At 40.8% G+C, this 16,908-nt stretch overlaps 1 protein-coding gene across 1 annotated transcript in view; it reads right to left on the minus strand.

The window, feature by feature from the left end:
* Positions 1-16,908, minus strand: part of LOC139627414 (neural-cadherin) — a 245,134-nt gene that overhangs the window by 57,914 nt on the left and 170,312 nt on the right. The window contains exons 28-31 of the mRNA XM_071488143.1: positions 12,805-12,932; positions 11,535-11,658; positions 5,346-5,526; positions 2,641-2,807 (exon numbers count right to left, since the gene is read on the minus strand). Of these exons, the coding sequence (XP_071344244.1) occupies positions 2,641-2,807; positions 5,346-5,526; positions 11,535-11,658; positions 12,805-12,932 (600 nt within the window). The remainder of the gene's footprint in view (positions 1-2,640; positions 2,808-5,345; positions 5,527-11,534; positions 11,659-12,804; positions 12,933-16,908) is intronic.

A 16,908-nucleotide genomic window follows, 5' to 3' on the forward strand; every position in this document is an offset into this window, starting at 1 on the left:
AGTAGCGCATACTAATTCCTTCCTCTGATTAAAAGCAAACAGAAGCATTACAGTGAAAAACACAATCCCAGAGGGCAACACGGTTATATTACTATCAAAGAGCATCACAGGGTTCCCAATGTTTCACTGAGGGGGGGCTACTTCATAAGATTACACACATTTTCAGGCTAAGCGCACCCTGGAATAAATGCACCATTTATGGTGGATACATGATGTGAACCTGCTCCCCATGTGGCTGCGCTGAGGGAGCAGTGTGACATTTAAGTGGAAATGTAGGAATGGACGGATGGGAAGGAGAGACAGATGGGTAACAGATGGGGAGCAGAGGTTGTACAATAACGGCAGCTGTGGTATGGATAATCATCATCATTTTAGACACTGATGTTTGATCAATACCTGCGGTCGCAGCATGCAGTGGGGCACAGCAAGAGGAGAGGACTGGGAAGGTACTGTATGACTCTAAAAGTAAGTCAGGGGTGGAGAGGATAAAGAAAAAAACAGACGGTAGTTGACAAATAAACAAATATGAGAGATCAATCTAAGTGTGAGCAAAGCAAATGATGGAAAAAACGTTTAGGAGAAATGAAGCCTTCAAGACAATTAACCAAATAATACATTTAATGTGTTCATTCCAGACAGTGCGCTTTCACTGTCAGTCTACATCATTTGCATATCATAAGTTTAGACAGTGCATTGAATTAAAGCCTGGCATCACTTCAGGAGCTATACATTAAAATAGATTATTCTGTCTGATTGCGTTGTTGTGATATTATCACAAATTAATGGCAGGAACCCTGCGATATACAAGATGAGAACAACACTGGTCACACAATTAAATGAATAGTTCAGCATTTTCAGGAATAAACTAATTTGCTTTGTTCTAAAGGGCAATATGAGAAAATCAGTCATGTCTGATCAGCATCTAATGTCTGAGCATTGAGTGAGCGGGGGATGGATCCAGAACGTGACACAGTCAGATCAGGTGGATATTGGCTGTAAAATGAAAGAAATGTACCTTCTGTAGCAGCTAACTGAAGCTGACTAATTAATACATATCTTGTTAGCTTAACTGTACACAGAAGTGTAAACACAACAGTTTGTGGTTTTTATAGTGCTACTCATTCCTGTAAGGTCTGATAGTCTGGTTATTTTCCATCACCACAGCTGGACCCAGGAGAGAGAGCTAATGCTAACTACACACTCTACTTTGTCTGACACACCAACACAGTGCTGAGTGCAAAGGAGCTGAAAGTGACAGGTGTTGAAATAGCATGACTGAGAAGTAGTACTCCCACATCTAGTGGGATCACAGTTACAGTAGCAAGCTAGGTGAACGTCCACTTTTGGAGTGGAAGCTCGTTAGCGTAGCTGCCTGTTGATTGCAGATGGACAGAAAGCTGAAAATGCTAATGGTGTTCCTGTCGTATTAATGCAGGGGTGGACAGTCATGAAGCACATTTTTACTTGAATACTGTATTGAAGTATATATTTCAAGTATCTACTTTACTTGAGTATTTCTTTTTTTTTTTTGGAGATTTTTACTCCACAACAGTTAAAAGACATTTCATTCGTTACATTTCTATGAAATACTCAATTCTTTCAAGCAGAGCTTTTAGTGAGTGGAATGAATTTTCCTTTATTTTCTAAAATGTGACAGACCATACACTGTGTTCGTCACAGGAGAAAAACCAATCACAGCCAGCTCCTACACTGTCAGTCAGGTTGTGTTTGCTGCATTTTTGAACAGATCAGTTTGAACCTAGCAGTTGTCGTCCAACTTGAGAAAACACGTCAAGGTAACGACTGTTTGATTCCAAATAAACTTGGAGTAGCTGTTGTTCTTATGTTGTGGTTGGTCAAATGGTTTATGGCCATTTCTACAGGCTTTGTATTATATTCTGCAAGCTTTATATTCTACAGCTTCTACAGTCAGTCAGTAGGTTGTTTCAGAGTCATTAGGTTCTGTAAATGTGGATCAATACAACAATCCACTGACATAAAACAAAGATGTACTTTTGAATACTAAATTATTTTTCAAAAGCAAGTACTCCAGAACTTTAACTCAAGTAACAATGTAACTGAACAACTTTCACTTGTATTGGAGTAATATTTGACCAGTAGGATCGATACTTTGACTCAAGTAATGGAGCTGTGCACTTCATCCACCTCTGCATTAATGGCTTCACAGTATGTCCTTCAGTCAGGAAGTATTGTCAGCTGTCAAGATGTCAGTCAACCACTGCACATGCACAAATAAGTGCATTTCCCCAAAATGTTGAACTATTCCTTCATAGGTTACTGCGACAGTGCCTCTTGTGATAAACCATGTCAGCTTTAGGAACATCAGGGGAAAATATCTCTAGCTTGTTCAGGTGTTATTGTTTTCAGGTTTTTTCAGCTGAAGAGTACATGGCAGCAACAGCAGCAACAGTTATTTTAAGCACAGTTTATGACTGATGTTACTTTTCAGGATGGAAGGAAGAGGAGACAGAACATTTGTTCTCCCACACAACATTAATGTAAGAAAATCAGCGACTACTCTGAAGATTTTTGAAAGAGAGCAGACAAGCTTTCACACAGTCTTCCATCACAGTCTACCCACACAACCCACACACTCACATGCTCTCACAGCAGCTTTACCTCTAGCCGGAGATATTCGCTCTGCTCCTTGGAGATCAGGTTGAGGATGGTGCTGCTGTGTTTGCGGGTTCGAACCAGGACTTGAACCCATGTCTTCCGGGCTGGCAGCGGGGACGCCAACTGGTAATGCACATGGCTGTGCCCATCAAAGGAATACTCTGGGACCTCTGGTGTTGAGACACACACACACACAAATACAGAGAGAGATCAGTCAGATAGTGCTATGATTGAGAATAAACACAATTAAAATTTTAAAAGTGAAGCATCTCATTTAATCCATTTAGAGGATGCTTCCCTCCAGGAGGAAAGACGTGACCTCAGGCAACTTCAATTAAATCTAACCCTTAATTCCCCCCATATGCAGAGAGCCCATAGCAGGACAGGAAATGCAAAATACACAGTGTGTGTGTGTGTGTATGTGTGTGTTTGTGTTTTAGCTTGAGTTATGCTTGGTTCTTCTTTCTAAGACCCATTTTCCCTGAAGTGGATTTTTTGTGCACGTCAGGCAGACTAAACCAAGCACACCTAAAATGTTTTCGAAGCCATTCTTCCATCTCACAGCATACTCAATTTAAATCTTCTTCTGTCTCCTTCTCTCTCTCCCATGTAACTTTGACAAAGTTGAGTAGTTCATGAGATCCTGCTTGAAGGATATGCCATTGTGTGTTTCACTGCTAACTGTGTTTATCAAGCCCACCGAGCTGTTTGTGTGGATATAAAATCCTTCTAGCAGTATCAATTACACCTTATTCATGCATAGGTTGGTGGGTACAGAGGAGTGCAGTGGGTTAACCCTGCTGAAGCCCCTGCTTGACTTTTTGAAGCAACTGTGACATAATGAAGAACATAAGAATATGTTCTTACTGCTGCTTACTGTAGATCTGTTGTACATGCTCTTTCTTTCCAATATTAACTTATAGCTGAGGGAATAGAATTTAATTAGAGCAGTAAAATCCTTCCTCAGACTACTACAATCCACTCTGTAGTGTGTTCAGACTCATGGAACCACTTGCATTTTCTTTTAATGCGGGGGGGGGGGGGGTTGGTCTGAATGCCAACAAAATGAGGTGGGACATACTAAATGTACATACCAAATTGCAGCCAGACTGTCTTTTCACAAACTTGTTAATGTAATCCAGAACAACATAAACACAGTCTGTAAGAATACACACTGTTTTTTCTTCTTTCAAAGAGAAGCCTCTTTGGTTGCCAAGATCATCCACGTGCCCTACCTGGTCACTGACTCCAGACTTTGTTGCTTTTTCAAAAACATGAATCAGCTCATGAATATGCAGAGTGATTCATTCACATTTCTTCATTCAGTTATTCATTAATTCAATCACTTAATTACTCATTGTAAAAATGTCTGTCTGCCCCCTCTTGGTTGTTTTGAGGCTTGGAAATGATTACAGTTGACACTGTATACTAATATAACAGTTTAAGAAGAAGAATTAAACTGTTTATGAAAGAGATTTTTGCTGATTGAAAACATGAAAAATAACATTTTGTATACCTTAGTGACCTAGTATTGATTTTATGACCTGACATCCTTGCACATTTGATAGCAGCACATTTGAGTGAGTCCTGTCAGGGAGCATCACCATGCAGTACAAGACAGGAACAAAACAAGACTGTGAAGCTGGGTAGAGGGTGCTGCAATCAGCAAAAAGCATCACTTGAGGTGCAGTCCTCAATCTGGGGGATGTGTACAATGGGTGATGCAGGACCAGGGTAATGACGGTCATTAAAGATCCCATCTCAGTCCAACATCTTCCCTTCCAACTGCTAACCACGATAAAGAAAGAGCTGCTTTGCTCAGGCCATAAGGATCCCTATTGTGGACACTGCTGAGGGCCTGCATGCTGCTCTCCGGGTGAAACAAGAATTTCCCGGCAGTAATGAAGAATCCTCCGAGGGAAAGGCAAGTACTTGACCTATATATGCATGAATTTACAAACAGAGCACATCCCACCTGCATACAGGATGTTACGTAGCAGAATGCACTGTATAATGTTACAGAGGCATGGAAGCAGCAGTGTGTGCTAATAGAAGTAATTAACCCTGTTGGTAAGATGCACTCAAGCTTTATTCTCTCTTACTATTTATGAGTTTTCCATCCTTAATTGTCAGAAGGATGTTGACAATAAACTCCTGTCAGATAGATTTATTACAGCTTTGAAGAATGAAACTCTACACTGGAAATAAAAAAAAAATGCTTAGCTGCTGCACATCCCTGAGGCTGTGAGAGAAAACAGCCTGTAACATGTTAGTGTGTCTCCTTTTATCCTCTTTAATCCTCACATGAAACCAACTGGCTGCGCAACAGGAACTAAAAGCTGAAAAGGTAATTTGCACAAGTGACACTGTGCTTATTTCAAGTATGATAATGATATGGTCTGTAAATTCACATATTTAGTTTGAAAAATAAGCTTACAGTCTATAGCCATGTTTGTATTCAACAGCTGTTTTAGGTGAGAAACCACCTATTTCATCCACTGAGAGCTAAAAATCACTGGTTTTATTTTACTTCAGTGCTACAAACCTGTTATCAGTATGAAATATCTGTGGTCAGCTTCTACCATTAATATTCTAGTTTTTTTAATGCTATAATTTAACATAGTTTTTAGCCATATGATCTTTCCAGAACACACAGATGATTTTGTTGTTGATGATACAATAATGTATGTATTCCTCTTTCTGCTTACCCTCTTCACACTGGTGTCCCGTGTATCCCGGCACACACTGGCAGCTGAAGGACCCCCACTCGCCATGACAGCGACCCCGGTGGCCGCAGGACGGATAGCCCATGTTGACACAGCTGCTATCAGTGGTGAGGCAGCCCGGAGAGCTGGACTGTGAATCAGCTGGGGAGCCCAAATCATACAGCTGAATATAGGAGATAGAGAGCAGGAGATGGAGGGATGGAAAATGTAGAGAGGAGAGGATAGGAGAGGAGAGCAGAGGAGAGGAAAGATGCAGAGTAAGAAGAGATGTTGAGATCAGGGGATATGAAAAGGGAACAGAAGAAAAATCAAAGGGGACAGGGGAAAGAAGAAAGAAAGATTTATTTAAAAGGAAAGAAGACGCGGGAGCGAGGTGCAGAAAGGTGAGATGAGAAGATGGGAGGAAGAAAGAGTTGTCAATAAGTAAGTAGCTTACAAACAGGAAACAGAAGGACAAAGCAACAGCAGAGAACAGGGATTGTGGATGACACAGGACACACAAGGTTAAGCGTTTGAGAAGGAAATGAAGTCAAACAGAGTGAAAGTATAAGAACTGAAGAGGAAAACTTTCAAATGTGTTGAAGGACATGAGCTCAGGGTACGCTGTGGCCTTCTTTCCCACTCTCATCTCTCTCTCACTCTCTCTCTCTCAACTCTGTGCGACCAATCTTCTAACAGATGAGCAGCGTGTACGACCTCACAGAAAGCTGAAAGGACGGGAGAACCTTGGACGGCTACTTGTGTGTCCCTCACACATTATTAAAGACATTAATATGTTCAGTCTGTTCCCTGCCTAACTCACACTTTATGAGTCCTGGTGCTGCCGCGTGAGCATGTGAGGATGCAAAGTGTCGTAAAAACTCACAGCGAGTAGCCGATTGGCTCTGACCTCCAGCAGGGAGGCGTCTTATTGGTTGCTGACCTTTAAAGGCTAGGGCTCTTCTGCTCGCTGGGGTTGGACGCTGATTACAAACATGGACATCAATGACTGAAGGAAACATTGGATTGTCTGCAATTGATTTGACTGTGTATCTGTGTCACTGTGGTGTGTGTGTGTGTGTATGTATATCTGAGCAAAGCACTTGGACTAATATATGAGTTGAATGCAAAAATACACCTGCTCCTGCTTAAATTACAAATCGTGGCTTCAACTGAGAAGAGTGTCACACCCCCGTACAGAGACGCTGCAGGCTGTCCTATTTGCCAGGATTAATTCCAGGTGCTGGGTATAAAAATGTCTCAGCCCACAGGAAGTGAAAAACAAATTCGAGACCAAAATACAACCACGAGTGTGCTGTGCAGTGAGTGAGGTTTGACTAAAAATGGCTGAACCGCTTCGTTCTGTCTCAGCTCAGAGGAGGTGATATGACAGAGAGCGACAAACAGAAATAAAGTTGAACATCGGACTGAATGAGCACAAAATGTGAACGTCAGATTAATGATGATGATCAGTGACAAATCATATGAAAACACATCATACACTTATAGTGAGATGCTGGGCCACCACGAGCCGCCAGAATAGCTTCGGTTCTCCTTGGCAAATAGTACATGACCAAAAGTTTGCAGACACCCCCAGCTTTACACCCATATGTGCTGGGTGAAGCCTCCACTGTGCTGGTAACCTGTCCTGGTCCTAAAAGTTTTGGAGAATTTTTCCATGAAATTAATTGCCACCTATCTGACATCAGAAAGGTGACATTGCTCCTGATGTGTGTGTCTGCCAAACAAATATCAGGGGTTTGTGAAGAGGTCGAGCCTTTGTCCAGTTAAACTGAATTTACCACGGAGCAAACTATTTGACTGAATGTCAAATGGTGCTGTTTGTGCCGTTCGAGACGGTTGAGCTGACTATTCCCCAATTAGTTTCCTTTTGGGCTGTCTACTGCTGTATGAGCTGACTACTGATGCCGACTTAAAGAAAACACCAAAGAACCCACTGCCAGTACGCTGTGTGATAATTGATACCAGTAACCTACAGAACTCGTTATGGGGTAGAAATCACCTCAAGTCTCTCTCTTTGTAGTCTAGAGAATTACTCATCAAGACCCATATGCTCTGATGTTTACTGGGGGATAAAAAAAATAAAATAAAAGTGTGATATGATATGTGAATATTGAAGGACTCCGGCAGGGTGCGATCTGGTTGTGAGGAGGTGGAGCGCCACTCCAGCAGGCTCCGGCCTAATTTACCCCCTGAATGTAATGTAATGCAATGTAACATCTGGAACCATGATTTTTCTGCAGCCTACAGACAACACATTGTGTCTCAACAGTGGTGCAGAATATTCTGTAACTTTTGTTATGGGACAAAGTTTTTGCTGAGAAACATTGCAAAAAACATGAGTCCAATCCCTGTAACTGCAAACCTCTACGCTTAAAAATGAAGTGACAGTGGTGTCAAAACCACAGGAAAACTTAAAGCAGTAATGTTAGACTGAGAGCTGAAGGAAAAAAGACAAGCAGAATAATGACTGGACAAGGATGGAGAGAGCTGAAAACAGACAATAGTGAATGACAGCCAGAGGGGAGAGACCCAACTCCAGAATAGAAACACAATTATAAAATTCCTTTTCCTGGCCAGGGCCTCCTGTTCACTCCAGCTCTGAGACCAGTCTGTTTAGTCTCTTCTTTATCCACACACACACCACAAACTCTTCACACCAGGCATCTCACTTGAATCGGTTTAATGCAGCTGGCATGTTGCTGCCATGCTGTATCTCTGCGTGGCTCCAAAACAGAAGAATGCAAATGTAAAACATACAGATTCCCACAGAAAACACACATACAGACACACTCACAGAAGACACAGCTAAACACAAGATCACAGGATCAAGAAATATAAAACATACAGACTCACAGACAAATATGAAGATATACAATGAGACACAAGGACACAAAGGCACATACAGTGTCTATTTACAGCATGTACATCCATCAGTGCCAAATACCTTTACCACATCACGTGCACTCACACCTCAAATGAAGCAGATGATGTTGCCATGGCAACAAATGTGACACATTAGCACTTTCTGTGATAATAAAAACAACAGCATTGGAAAAAAATAAGAGAGAAAAAAAAAAAAACACAATGCCGGAACATGTCCATCACCATTATTAATCATCAGTATGCCTACTGTTGCTTGCTCTGTGGAGATTTATTATCTGCATGTCCGCCCACTCGCATCATGCAGATTTCTTATTAGCACACAACATTTGTGCAGCCTCCCGCTATGTCTCCAGCTAAGGTACACCACATCAACTATGAGCCTCTAGCACTGCAGCAGGAGAAACTTATATCCTTTTATATCCTCACTCTTGAGATTTAACATCTTAATAGAGCTTTAAGGGTCTACTGAATGAATACAGATAAATTGTGTTTATGGAGGTAACAAGATTACACTTCTAAAAGCCACACTCAATGCCCCCAGAGGCCCTGTGGCTCCTTACACGCAACAGCCTCTGACAGATATTTTGATGGAGATTTGTCATATGCTCATGTATGTATAAGAGGCACTTGCACTGTCGGCGTTACTGTCATAAGTATAGATAAACCACTTTTTTAGCACTCTAGTGACCAACAGGTGATTTCAGTCAAATTGAAAAAGTCGGTTTACTGAAAACTGGTCACATTACAACAGAATGTTGTTAAAATTGTAAACAGACCAATATGTGTGTGCAATATGTAAATAGTGACTTCATTATATTCAATAAGTACTGGCGAGAAGTGACCATTAGGTTGATTACTAGTGCTGTTGTTAGGCAGAAGTGCTTATCAGTGAACAGGCCTAGGTGTATTAAATGCTAGTGTGTACCAGCGTTGTGTGGTTCACGTCTTTGAGCAGTTGTCTTTGCCTAATTATTGTTTGCTGAACTGACTATTCCCAGATTTGTTTCTTTTTTTCCAGGGCTGTCTACTGCTGCTTGAACTGACCACTGACACTGACCCAAGGTAAGCACCAGATAACCCACTGCCAGCCAGCCTTCAGTTTGCTTCCTTTAGCCACGACTATTTTCTTTCATGAGACCGTAACCCAGACTGCTCCTAACATTGATTTGTATAACTTACTGTTTCTTTGTCACTGTTGTGTTGCTCAAAACATAATTTTATAAATTGTCCAGAATATACTGTAATTTCAAACTGTACAGGCAAACTAGAATTAGCACCTCCTGGTTGTATGCCTCAACCAACCATGCAGGAAATAAGTTTATCCTATTAGACATTTGTGTTAAATTGTGTTATAATTAACAAATGAATCAATGAGTTACAGACAAAAACGTGTTTTGTGAGATCACAATGAACTTTGACCACCAAATTCTAATCAGTTCATCTTTGAGTCCAAGTGAATGTTTGAAGACAAATTTGAAGATCCCTCTTGAGGTATCACATGTTTCGTGAGGTGACAGTGAGCTTCACCTTTGACCTTTGACCACCACAATCTAATCAGCTCTTCCTTGAGTCCAAGTGGATGTTTTTTGCCAAATCTGATTGGATTCCACTGAGGAGTTCTCCAGGTAACACGTTCACAAGGCCAAAACTGTATTTTGTGTGGTCACTGTCACTTTGATCTTTGACCTTTGATCACCAAAATCTCATCAGTTCATCTTTGAGTCCGAGTGAATGTTTGCACCAAACTTGATGAAACTCCCTCAAGGTGTTAGTGGGATATCACGTTCGTTCACTAGAAAGAGATGGGTGGGCAAATTGAAAACACAATGTCTCCAGCCCTGCCTGTTGCCAGTACAGAGGCACAATAAAATGTTAATGTATACATGTCTCCATTGTGTAGTTAAAACCTCATGTTACTTTATGTGTACAGGAATGATCCCAATGACATCCACAGTGGGAGGTTTGTAGTTTTTACATTTAAATAAACAGAACAGTGATGTCAGATTAGTACACAGTATGGGGAAATATCCTGAGTGACGGTGGTTGAATAGTTATCAGGAGAGAGAATTTCTAGCACAGATGTAATTGCATTTGCCCCTATTCACTTAATGCTGTCTCCTATTCCAGGGAATGCGGTTGTATGCAAGGCTCTGCTTGGTTTTCACATTAACATATTTTTTAGATAAAATGTTACTCAGCTTTAAATGAAGTCCTTCTCAACAGCTTTTTTCAAAAATAAGAGCATGCATTTATTCAAGATCCTCCTCTTGAACATTTGAAGAACTTGTCCAGCAAGATCTGCTCCCACAGTAACAGCAGCTGCTCATTTTTTGTATCCAATTTGAAGTTGTCACTGTGGCAGTGTACAATGCAGCTGCAAGCACAACTGAGGCAAAATCAACCCGTCAAAGTTTCTGTTACCTCCTACGAAAGTGTCATAAAAGATGAGAATCCCTGTTCCCCTCCAAAAGTGCAATGATCAGATTGAATGTATATCTGAATGCAGAGCCCATTTCAGATGCAAACATGAGAGTAAGACATGTTCACTGATAGCAAGTAATCTTACTTCTAAAAGAGCCTTCAAACATTTAATTTCTAATGTGCTTGGTCATTCTCCCATATCATTTTTTGATAATCGGGGAAACCACATCTTAGCCAGTCTGCATCAGTGGGAATACGGTCTGAAAAGACCCTGACATTTACGTCTAAATACCAGTTATGTCTGGCAAAACTCCATAGTTTTGGAATGGTGGTGGAAAAATTTCTCACTTAGTTACAGGTTTATTTGATGCCAAACTTATTTGATGCAGCGGAAAATAAAATTTTAATCAAAATTTCAGGCTTTCGAAGACAGCAGGTTCACAAAAGGCTATCATACCCAAGGCCCGTGTTCATACTGGAATGATGTGGGTTTTGTTGGGGTTGGGCTCCGATTGTCATGGTCGAGCATGGAGCCCTTAATTTTTCACCTCCAGCAGAGCAACAGAGGATTACTTGAAAGTCCTGAGTTGAAGTCAGATTGGGCAAGAGTGGAAAGGTTCTCATTCCATTTCACCCTTGGAGTGCACATGTGTAGTATTTGAAGATGCTTTGAGGTTACAGTTAAAAGCATAAAAAACATCTCTTATGTCGCACACGGGTGCTGTGAATGTTGGAACTTCTTATTAATCCATTTATCAGCTAGAGTGCAGGTGTGAGTTTGAGTTTGCTTGGGTCCTGGTGTGCTAATGGTTGTGTGGCTATATGCATGTGTGTGTGTTACTGTTGCATCCACAAGTGTGTCACCTTGCTGTCCACGATGAGGTTGCGGATGCAGCCGGTGAAGTGTTTATGCTGAAGCTGGGGGTAGATGTAGGGGATGTCCTCGTTGACACCGCCGAGCTGCAGAACCTGGCTCATGTTCAGGTGTCTAAAACACAAAGATACGGACACACACACATATGCAAACAGGTGCTGCTGACAATCAGGGCTCATAATACACTTATTACATGCAATACCATATCCCTGTCATTTGGAAACAATTGTTAGTGCGACTTGAAAATCCAACATGAAAGTGTTGACATATCTGAGCTAAATGTAACTGCAGCACATAATTAGTGACATTTCTGTAGCCACTGCTGCAGCTTTTAACCAGCTTAATGTTATTAGCCTTTGAACATTTAACCCTCTGAGACCCACATAACAGCTTTTCTGTTTTTTGTTTTTCTTTTATTCCTTTGTATTTTGGCTTACAAAGTTGTCATTTTTCAAAGTTTCACTAGGTGCTTCACAGATTCTGAATCAGCACAACCTCAGCTGATTACATATGTCACTCAATTAAAACTTTTGTACACTATAATTGGGGATAGTAGCCCATAAAACAGAAAAGAAAATTAGTGTATCAACCAAAGTAAATGACCCACACACAGCATGTCTCTAGCTCAAACCATTGTGGAGTAATGACGGCCTAAAACAACATGATATTTGGGAGTGTATATGTCCCCGTGGGCTTCAGAGGGTTAACACAGAAAAACAAACTAGTGTGTCTGTGTGTTTGTCATTATGTGTAAGCCCTTATATATTGCACTTAGTCATTTGATTCTTTTTTAATACAAAAATATTGATAAGTTGCAGCTTTAAGATGAAGATCACAATACCATCCAAATTCAAAAAGAACCAATATTCCAGTCATCAATTTTTAATACAAAACATGAAAGTAGACAGATAAGAATGGAGTACAGCATATGTTTTACAGTGTGGTACAAGAGTAGAAGTCTATACATTCTATGAGCTTATTCTCATTTTGTAAGTATATAGGCTGCGTATTTGTCCACAGCCTCTTAATGATGATCACCCTATAACTTGATGTTCCCTCACTTTTTACGTCAAGTGTGTCCACTTAGTTTTTTGTAAAGTCTGGGAAATCAAAATTCTTTCCTCTGCCATGTTTGGCCCCAATTAAAAACATACAGAGTAACCCTGACATACATTCTCCCACGTATCCCCACACATAATGTCACACCTGTCTTTCAAAAAACAGAAGTGCGTATTTGTGCACTCAGGTGTCGGTGTGTACCTGTCAGTGTTGGGTGTTACGCCTGTCACTTCACAGGAAGAGTGGTCCTGGGTGGTCAACCAGCTGCCCAGACCCTCCATTTCCATCACTGCGGCCCCTGAGCAGCGATCCAGGGTGAAACGTACTTCCTGCAGAGAACGCACAAACAAGCACATGCTATATGGAACTAATCAGAGAACATATATGCATTAATTAAGCTCCCTAATTATCTCCATCGTTCCTCCTGTTGCTCTTGTACCATTTTATCTCTAGTGGTACCTGCTTCTCTCACATTTCTTTCATAAGTGTGCATTACTTTACTGCTGCGTGTTAAATCTCCTCTTCATGCGACATGGTTAAGCAGGCCATGGTTCAGCAGAAGCCAGGTGAACCTATTCCTAATCAGCTAAAGTCATTTATCTCCTCTACTGTTTAACTCTCTTTAACAATTGTTCTGCACCACAAATGCTACAGTAATAAACAAAACAAAACAAAGGTGACAATAAAGTTAAAGTAAAGGTGAGACACAAATGAGGTTCTCACACATGCAGCTCACATCACACTTACCTGATATAAAAACTGGCACCACATTCATCACAATTACTCTGGTGGTAAATAACAAATGTGTGTATGTGCCAGTGTTTTAGCAAACAGTTGCAGCCATGAGTACTGTTCTGAAACAATACACAGAACTAATGAATTTTTTTTTCATTTTCACATTTATGACAAAGGGCTTCACATGTTGCCAGAACACAACCTGGGCACACTCGTCAAGTTAGGAGCTTGAAAACAACTCCTAAAAATAATGGGCGTGTCAGTTCTGACTTTAAGACTCAGATTTTTTTTTAATTACAGTAATTCACAAAGCCACTTAGAATGCACTACTTTTATAAACAGCATGCAATCTGTAATTATTTGATTTGTATTTGTGTATTTCTTTTTTTTATTATTATTATTGTGGAATGTTGTGTATGCGTTTTCAAGTAAAGACCAGCCTTTCATCAACTAATCGCTGTGGATTTTGCAAGTAAGCTCATCAACAAAAATTGACGTCAGCCTTATCACCGTCTCACTCTTAGCTTAGGAGTTTTCGCTTTTCCTTGGAAAAAAGTTGGTCTCAGCAGCTTTGTGAATTGGATTAAGAAGAAAACCTTTAGTTAGAAACTTTTAGGCGAACTCTTGGTTGGAAGATAAAATGCTTTGTGAAAACAGGCCAAGATGTTTTAGTTGCAATATCTCTGTCAGATATTCAAAGTTATAAACGAGTGTAGGACATTAACCTTAAAGGTCCCATATTGTATAAAGGTAGATGTCCATGTGTGTTTTGATTATAGATCAGGTCTAGGTTCTATATTAATACTGTGAAAGTATCAAAGCCTCAGTCCACAGAGAAATGCACACAGCCTGTATTCAGAAACTGACTCTCTTCTGATTGGCTGACTAACCTGTTGTTACTTTAGCTCCAGAGAGAAACCTGAGAGAGGAAGTGGAAAATATGGGACCTTTAACATATTCCAGCTTTGGAACAATAAATCTTTATTGTCAGTCTTTATACCTCGGATAATGCTAGACATGATTAATTAACATATTGAGCCATATGTAAGAATATTTTTCATTCTTAGCTTTGTGTAGTAAGTTTGTGTACAGACAGGCCACACTGCTTATGGTACGAACACAACATGCTGCAAGAGCACATGCTGAGTTAGTTCAGTGTCTCTGTTCGCACCTGCACTCTCATCATGGCTTGTGTCTGAGTCAGGACCTCTTGTTGACTTTCCCTGTCCTCTGCCTCCTCCTCTTTCTCCTCATTGAGTTATTCAAAATAATCAGCTACAGACTGCTTCATCTTTGGAACACGGTAAATGGATTGCTAAATGGTTTGTTTCATGCATTTCATCAGTGCCCCACGACGTGAGTGTAGCTGATGAAAGTGCAGGCAAGGAGAGTGCAGGCAGAAAGAAAAAACTACTTTCAACTACAACTCAGTACATGTGGGGCATCAAAACAGCCTAATGAATAATGATCAGGCATGAATGTGACCACATGCTCAAAAAACAGTAACACATGTGACCATTTTGGTCGGTGGTCTGTGGCAGCTCAGTAGCATCAATTAGATTGGTGATGTCACATAAAAAAGTGGTTGCTTGGGGGTGGCCTGGTAGTCGAGTGGCTAGGGAGCATACCATGTGAGCACAAGGCGCTCTTAGCAGGCAGTCGCCGATTCGACTCCCAGCTGGTCCGACTCTTTCCTGCATGTCATTCCTCTCTCTCTCTACCCCCTTTCCAGTCAGTCTCCACTGTACTATCATAAAGCCACAAAAAGCCCCCCCAAAAAAATTTTAAAAAAGTGGTTGCTTGCTGGATTTAAAACAGACTCCTACTTTACTGTAAACATCAACACTTAACACATTTTATCAATGAAAATGTTCCCTTTAGAAGAACATTTCTGCTGGTCTATTATTTCTGCAGTCGATTTTTGTACGTTGTCCTTACCCTGTACAGTTCACTGTTCAAAACACTGTTCATGGTGAGGTTCTTGACTGCTGAATCACACAGTAAATCTCCAGACAGCAGCTCTGTCCGTGCTGCTTTTGATCTCACAACCAGGTTAGATAAGCTGACTATTCAGGACGACTGAATAGATTCACATGTGATTTAGAATAATACCATTTTGAGGCAGCATAATCCCTGTTGTAATAACAAAATTCTCAATGCATCCTTGTATCCAAGCGATTCAGGGTAATGCTGTTGTATGAGTTAAAGTCTCGGTGCATTCATGTATTCATCTGGCCGCTCTCATTCTTAACAGAGGAGTGCTCATGTCCCTGCATGCTCACCCTGATGCTCTCTCGCTTTCTTTCATTCAAAGGAAATCCAACAAATAAAAACAGATGAACAGAACTGGTGAGTTTTTTTGTCATAATGACTGTGTGTTACTGAATAAAACAGTTTGGTAAAGGGCACGAAATACACACACACACATTTCAATACCAGCCTAGTGGCAAGGTAGCGTTCCTGATGGCAGGCCTTACTTGAAATGGCTCACCTGCACTTAAGCTTGCTACTGTGCTTTTTGAAAGGGTGATGGCATTAAGGGTCTTTGAGTAAGCAGCTACATGAGGCAAACTTAATTGACCCAAGTGTAGTTTTTCAAGTTTTGGTTTTAATTAAATTGGCTTCTGATGGTGCTGGATATGAAAAGACTTTTATTTTAGTAGAGTTTTTGACAAAAATCTGATGTGCTTTTACTGAACTGAAGCAGTCCTCATGTACGTTGGGTCGATTTCCCCAAAACAATGTCGATATGCAGCCAGTTTACGCTCAGTGAGACTGTAAGGCTTGCAGATCTCAGGCTGGCTTATATCAAAGACTCTAAAAATAGGATCACTGTCTGTCTTCCTGATATTTAAGAGGGACAAGAACTATACGGCGGTGGTTATGAGCGAGTTCTTGGAGGTGAAGAGCTCTAGGCGGTCCTTGGTGAAATGAAGATTAGCTTAATTTCGCTCTAATTTAATTCAGCAGAAATGATCCTGGAAAGAAAATGTCGAAGGAGGGCCATTGCAATCATTCGTCTCACTCTCACCACTATTACCTCCCTTTGTACTGTACAGTGCAGAGAGTTCTGTACTGCTAAATTACATCTTAACATCTTCCCCATTTGTATCCCTGGGAAATAATCATGTCAAGTAGGCTTGCATGGGGACAAATGAGTGATATTTGGAGTTCATGAGATGGAATCATTTGGAAGCCCAGCTATAAGGTTGTGTTCATTGTTCATACTGACAGGAATCACTGTTTGCACTGAAGTTTGTTTAGTTTGTGGTTTGGCAAACAATTATTGCTTTACTTTTGTTGGTGTTATGTAACTTATCCAGAAAGCTCTGATCAAGCGTGTTCCCTTTGCCACTGGTATTCAGAACTGAAGCAACAGGGAGAATGTATTTGTTCTATCTACCAGTCTCCACTAAGGCTCAGAGTGGTACTCTTAGAATCGTGAATAAGATATGGCCAAAAGCTAAGTGGTGCTTGTGTAAATGAGATAAATACGAAGAGGCAATCTCAGAAATGAAAGCCAACACTGAAGTGCCAAAACTGCAGTTTCTCGAATGGCCACTTGAGGCT

The sequence above is a fragment of the Trachinotus anak genome, unplaced genomic scaffold (assembly GCF_046630095.1).
Source record: "Trachinotus anak isolate AG129_WGS33_773 ecotype Australia unplaced genomic scaffold, CSIRO_AGI_Tana_v1 ptg000011l, whole genome shotgun sequence".
In the NCBI taxonomy this organism is placed as follows: domain Eukaryota; kingdom Metazoa; phylum Chordata; class Actinopteri; order Carangiformes; family Carangidae; genus Trachinotus; species Trachinotus anak.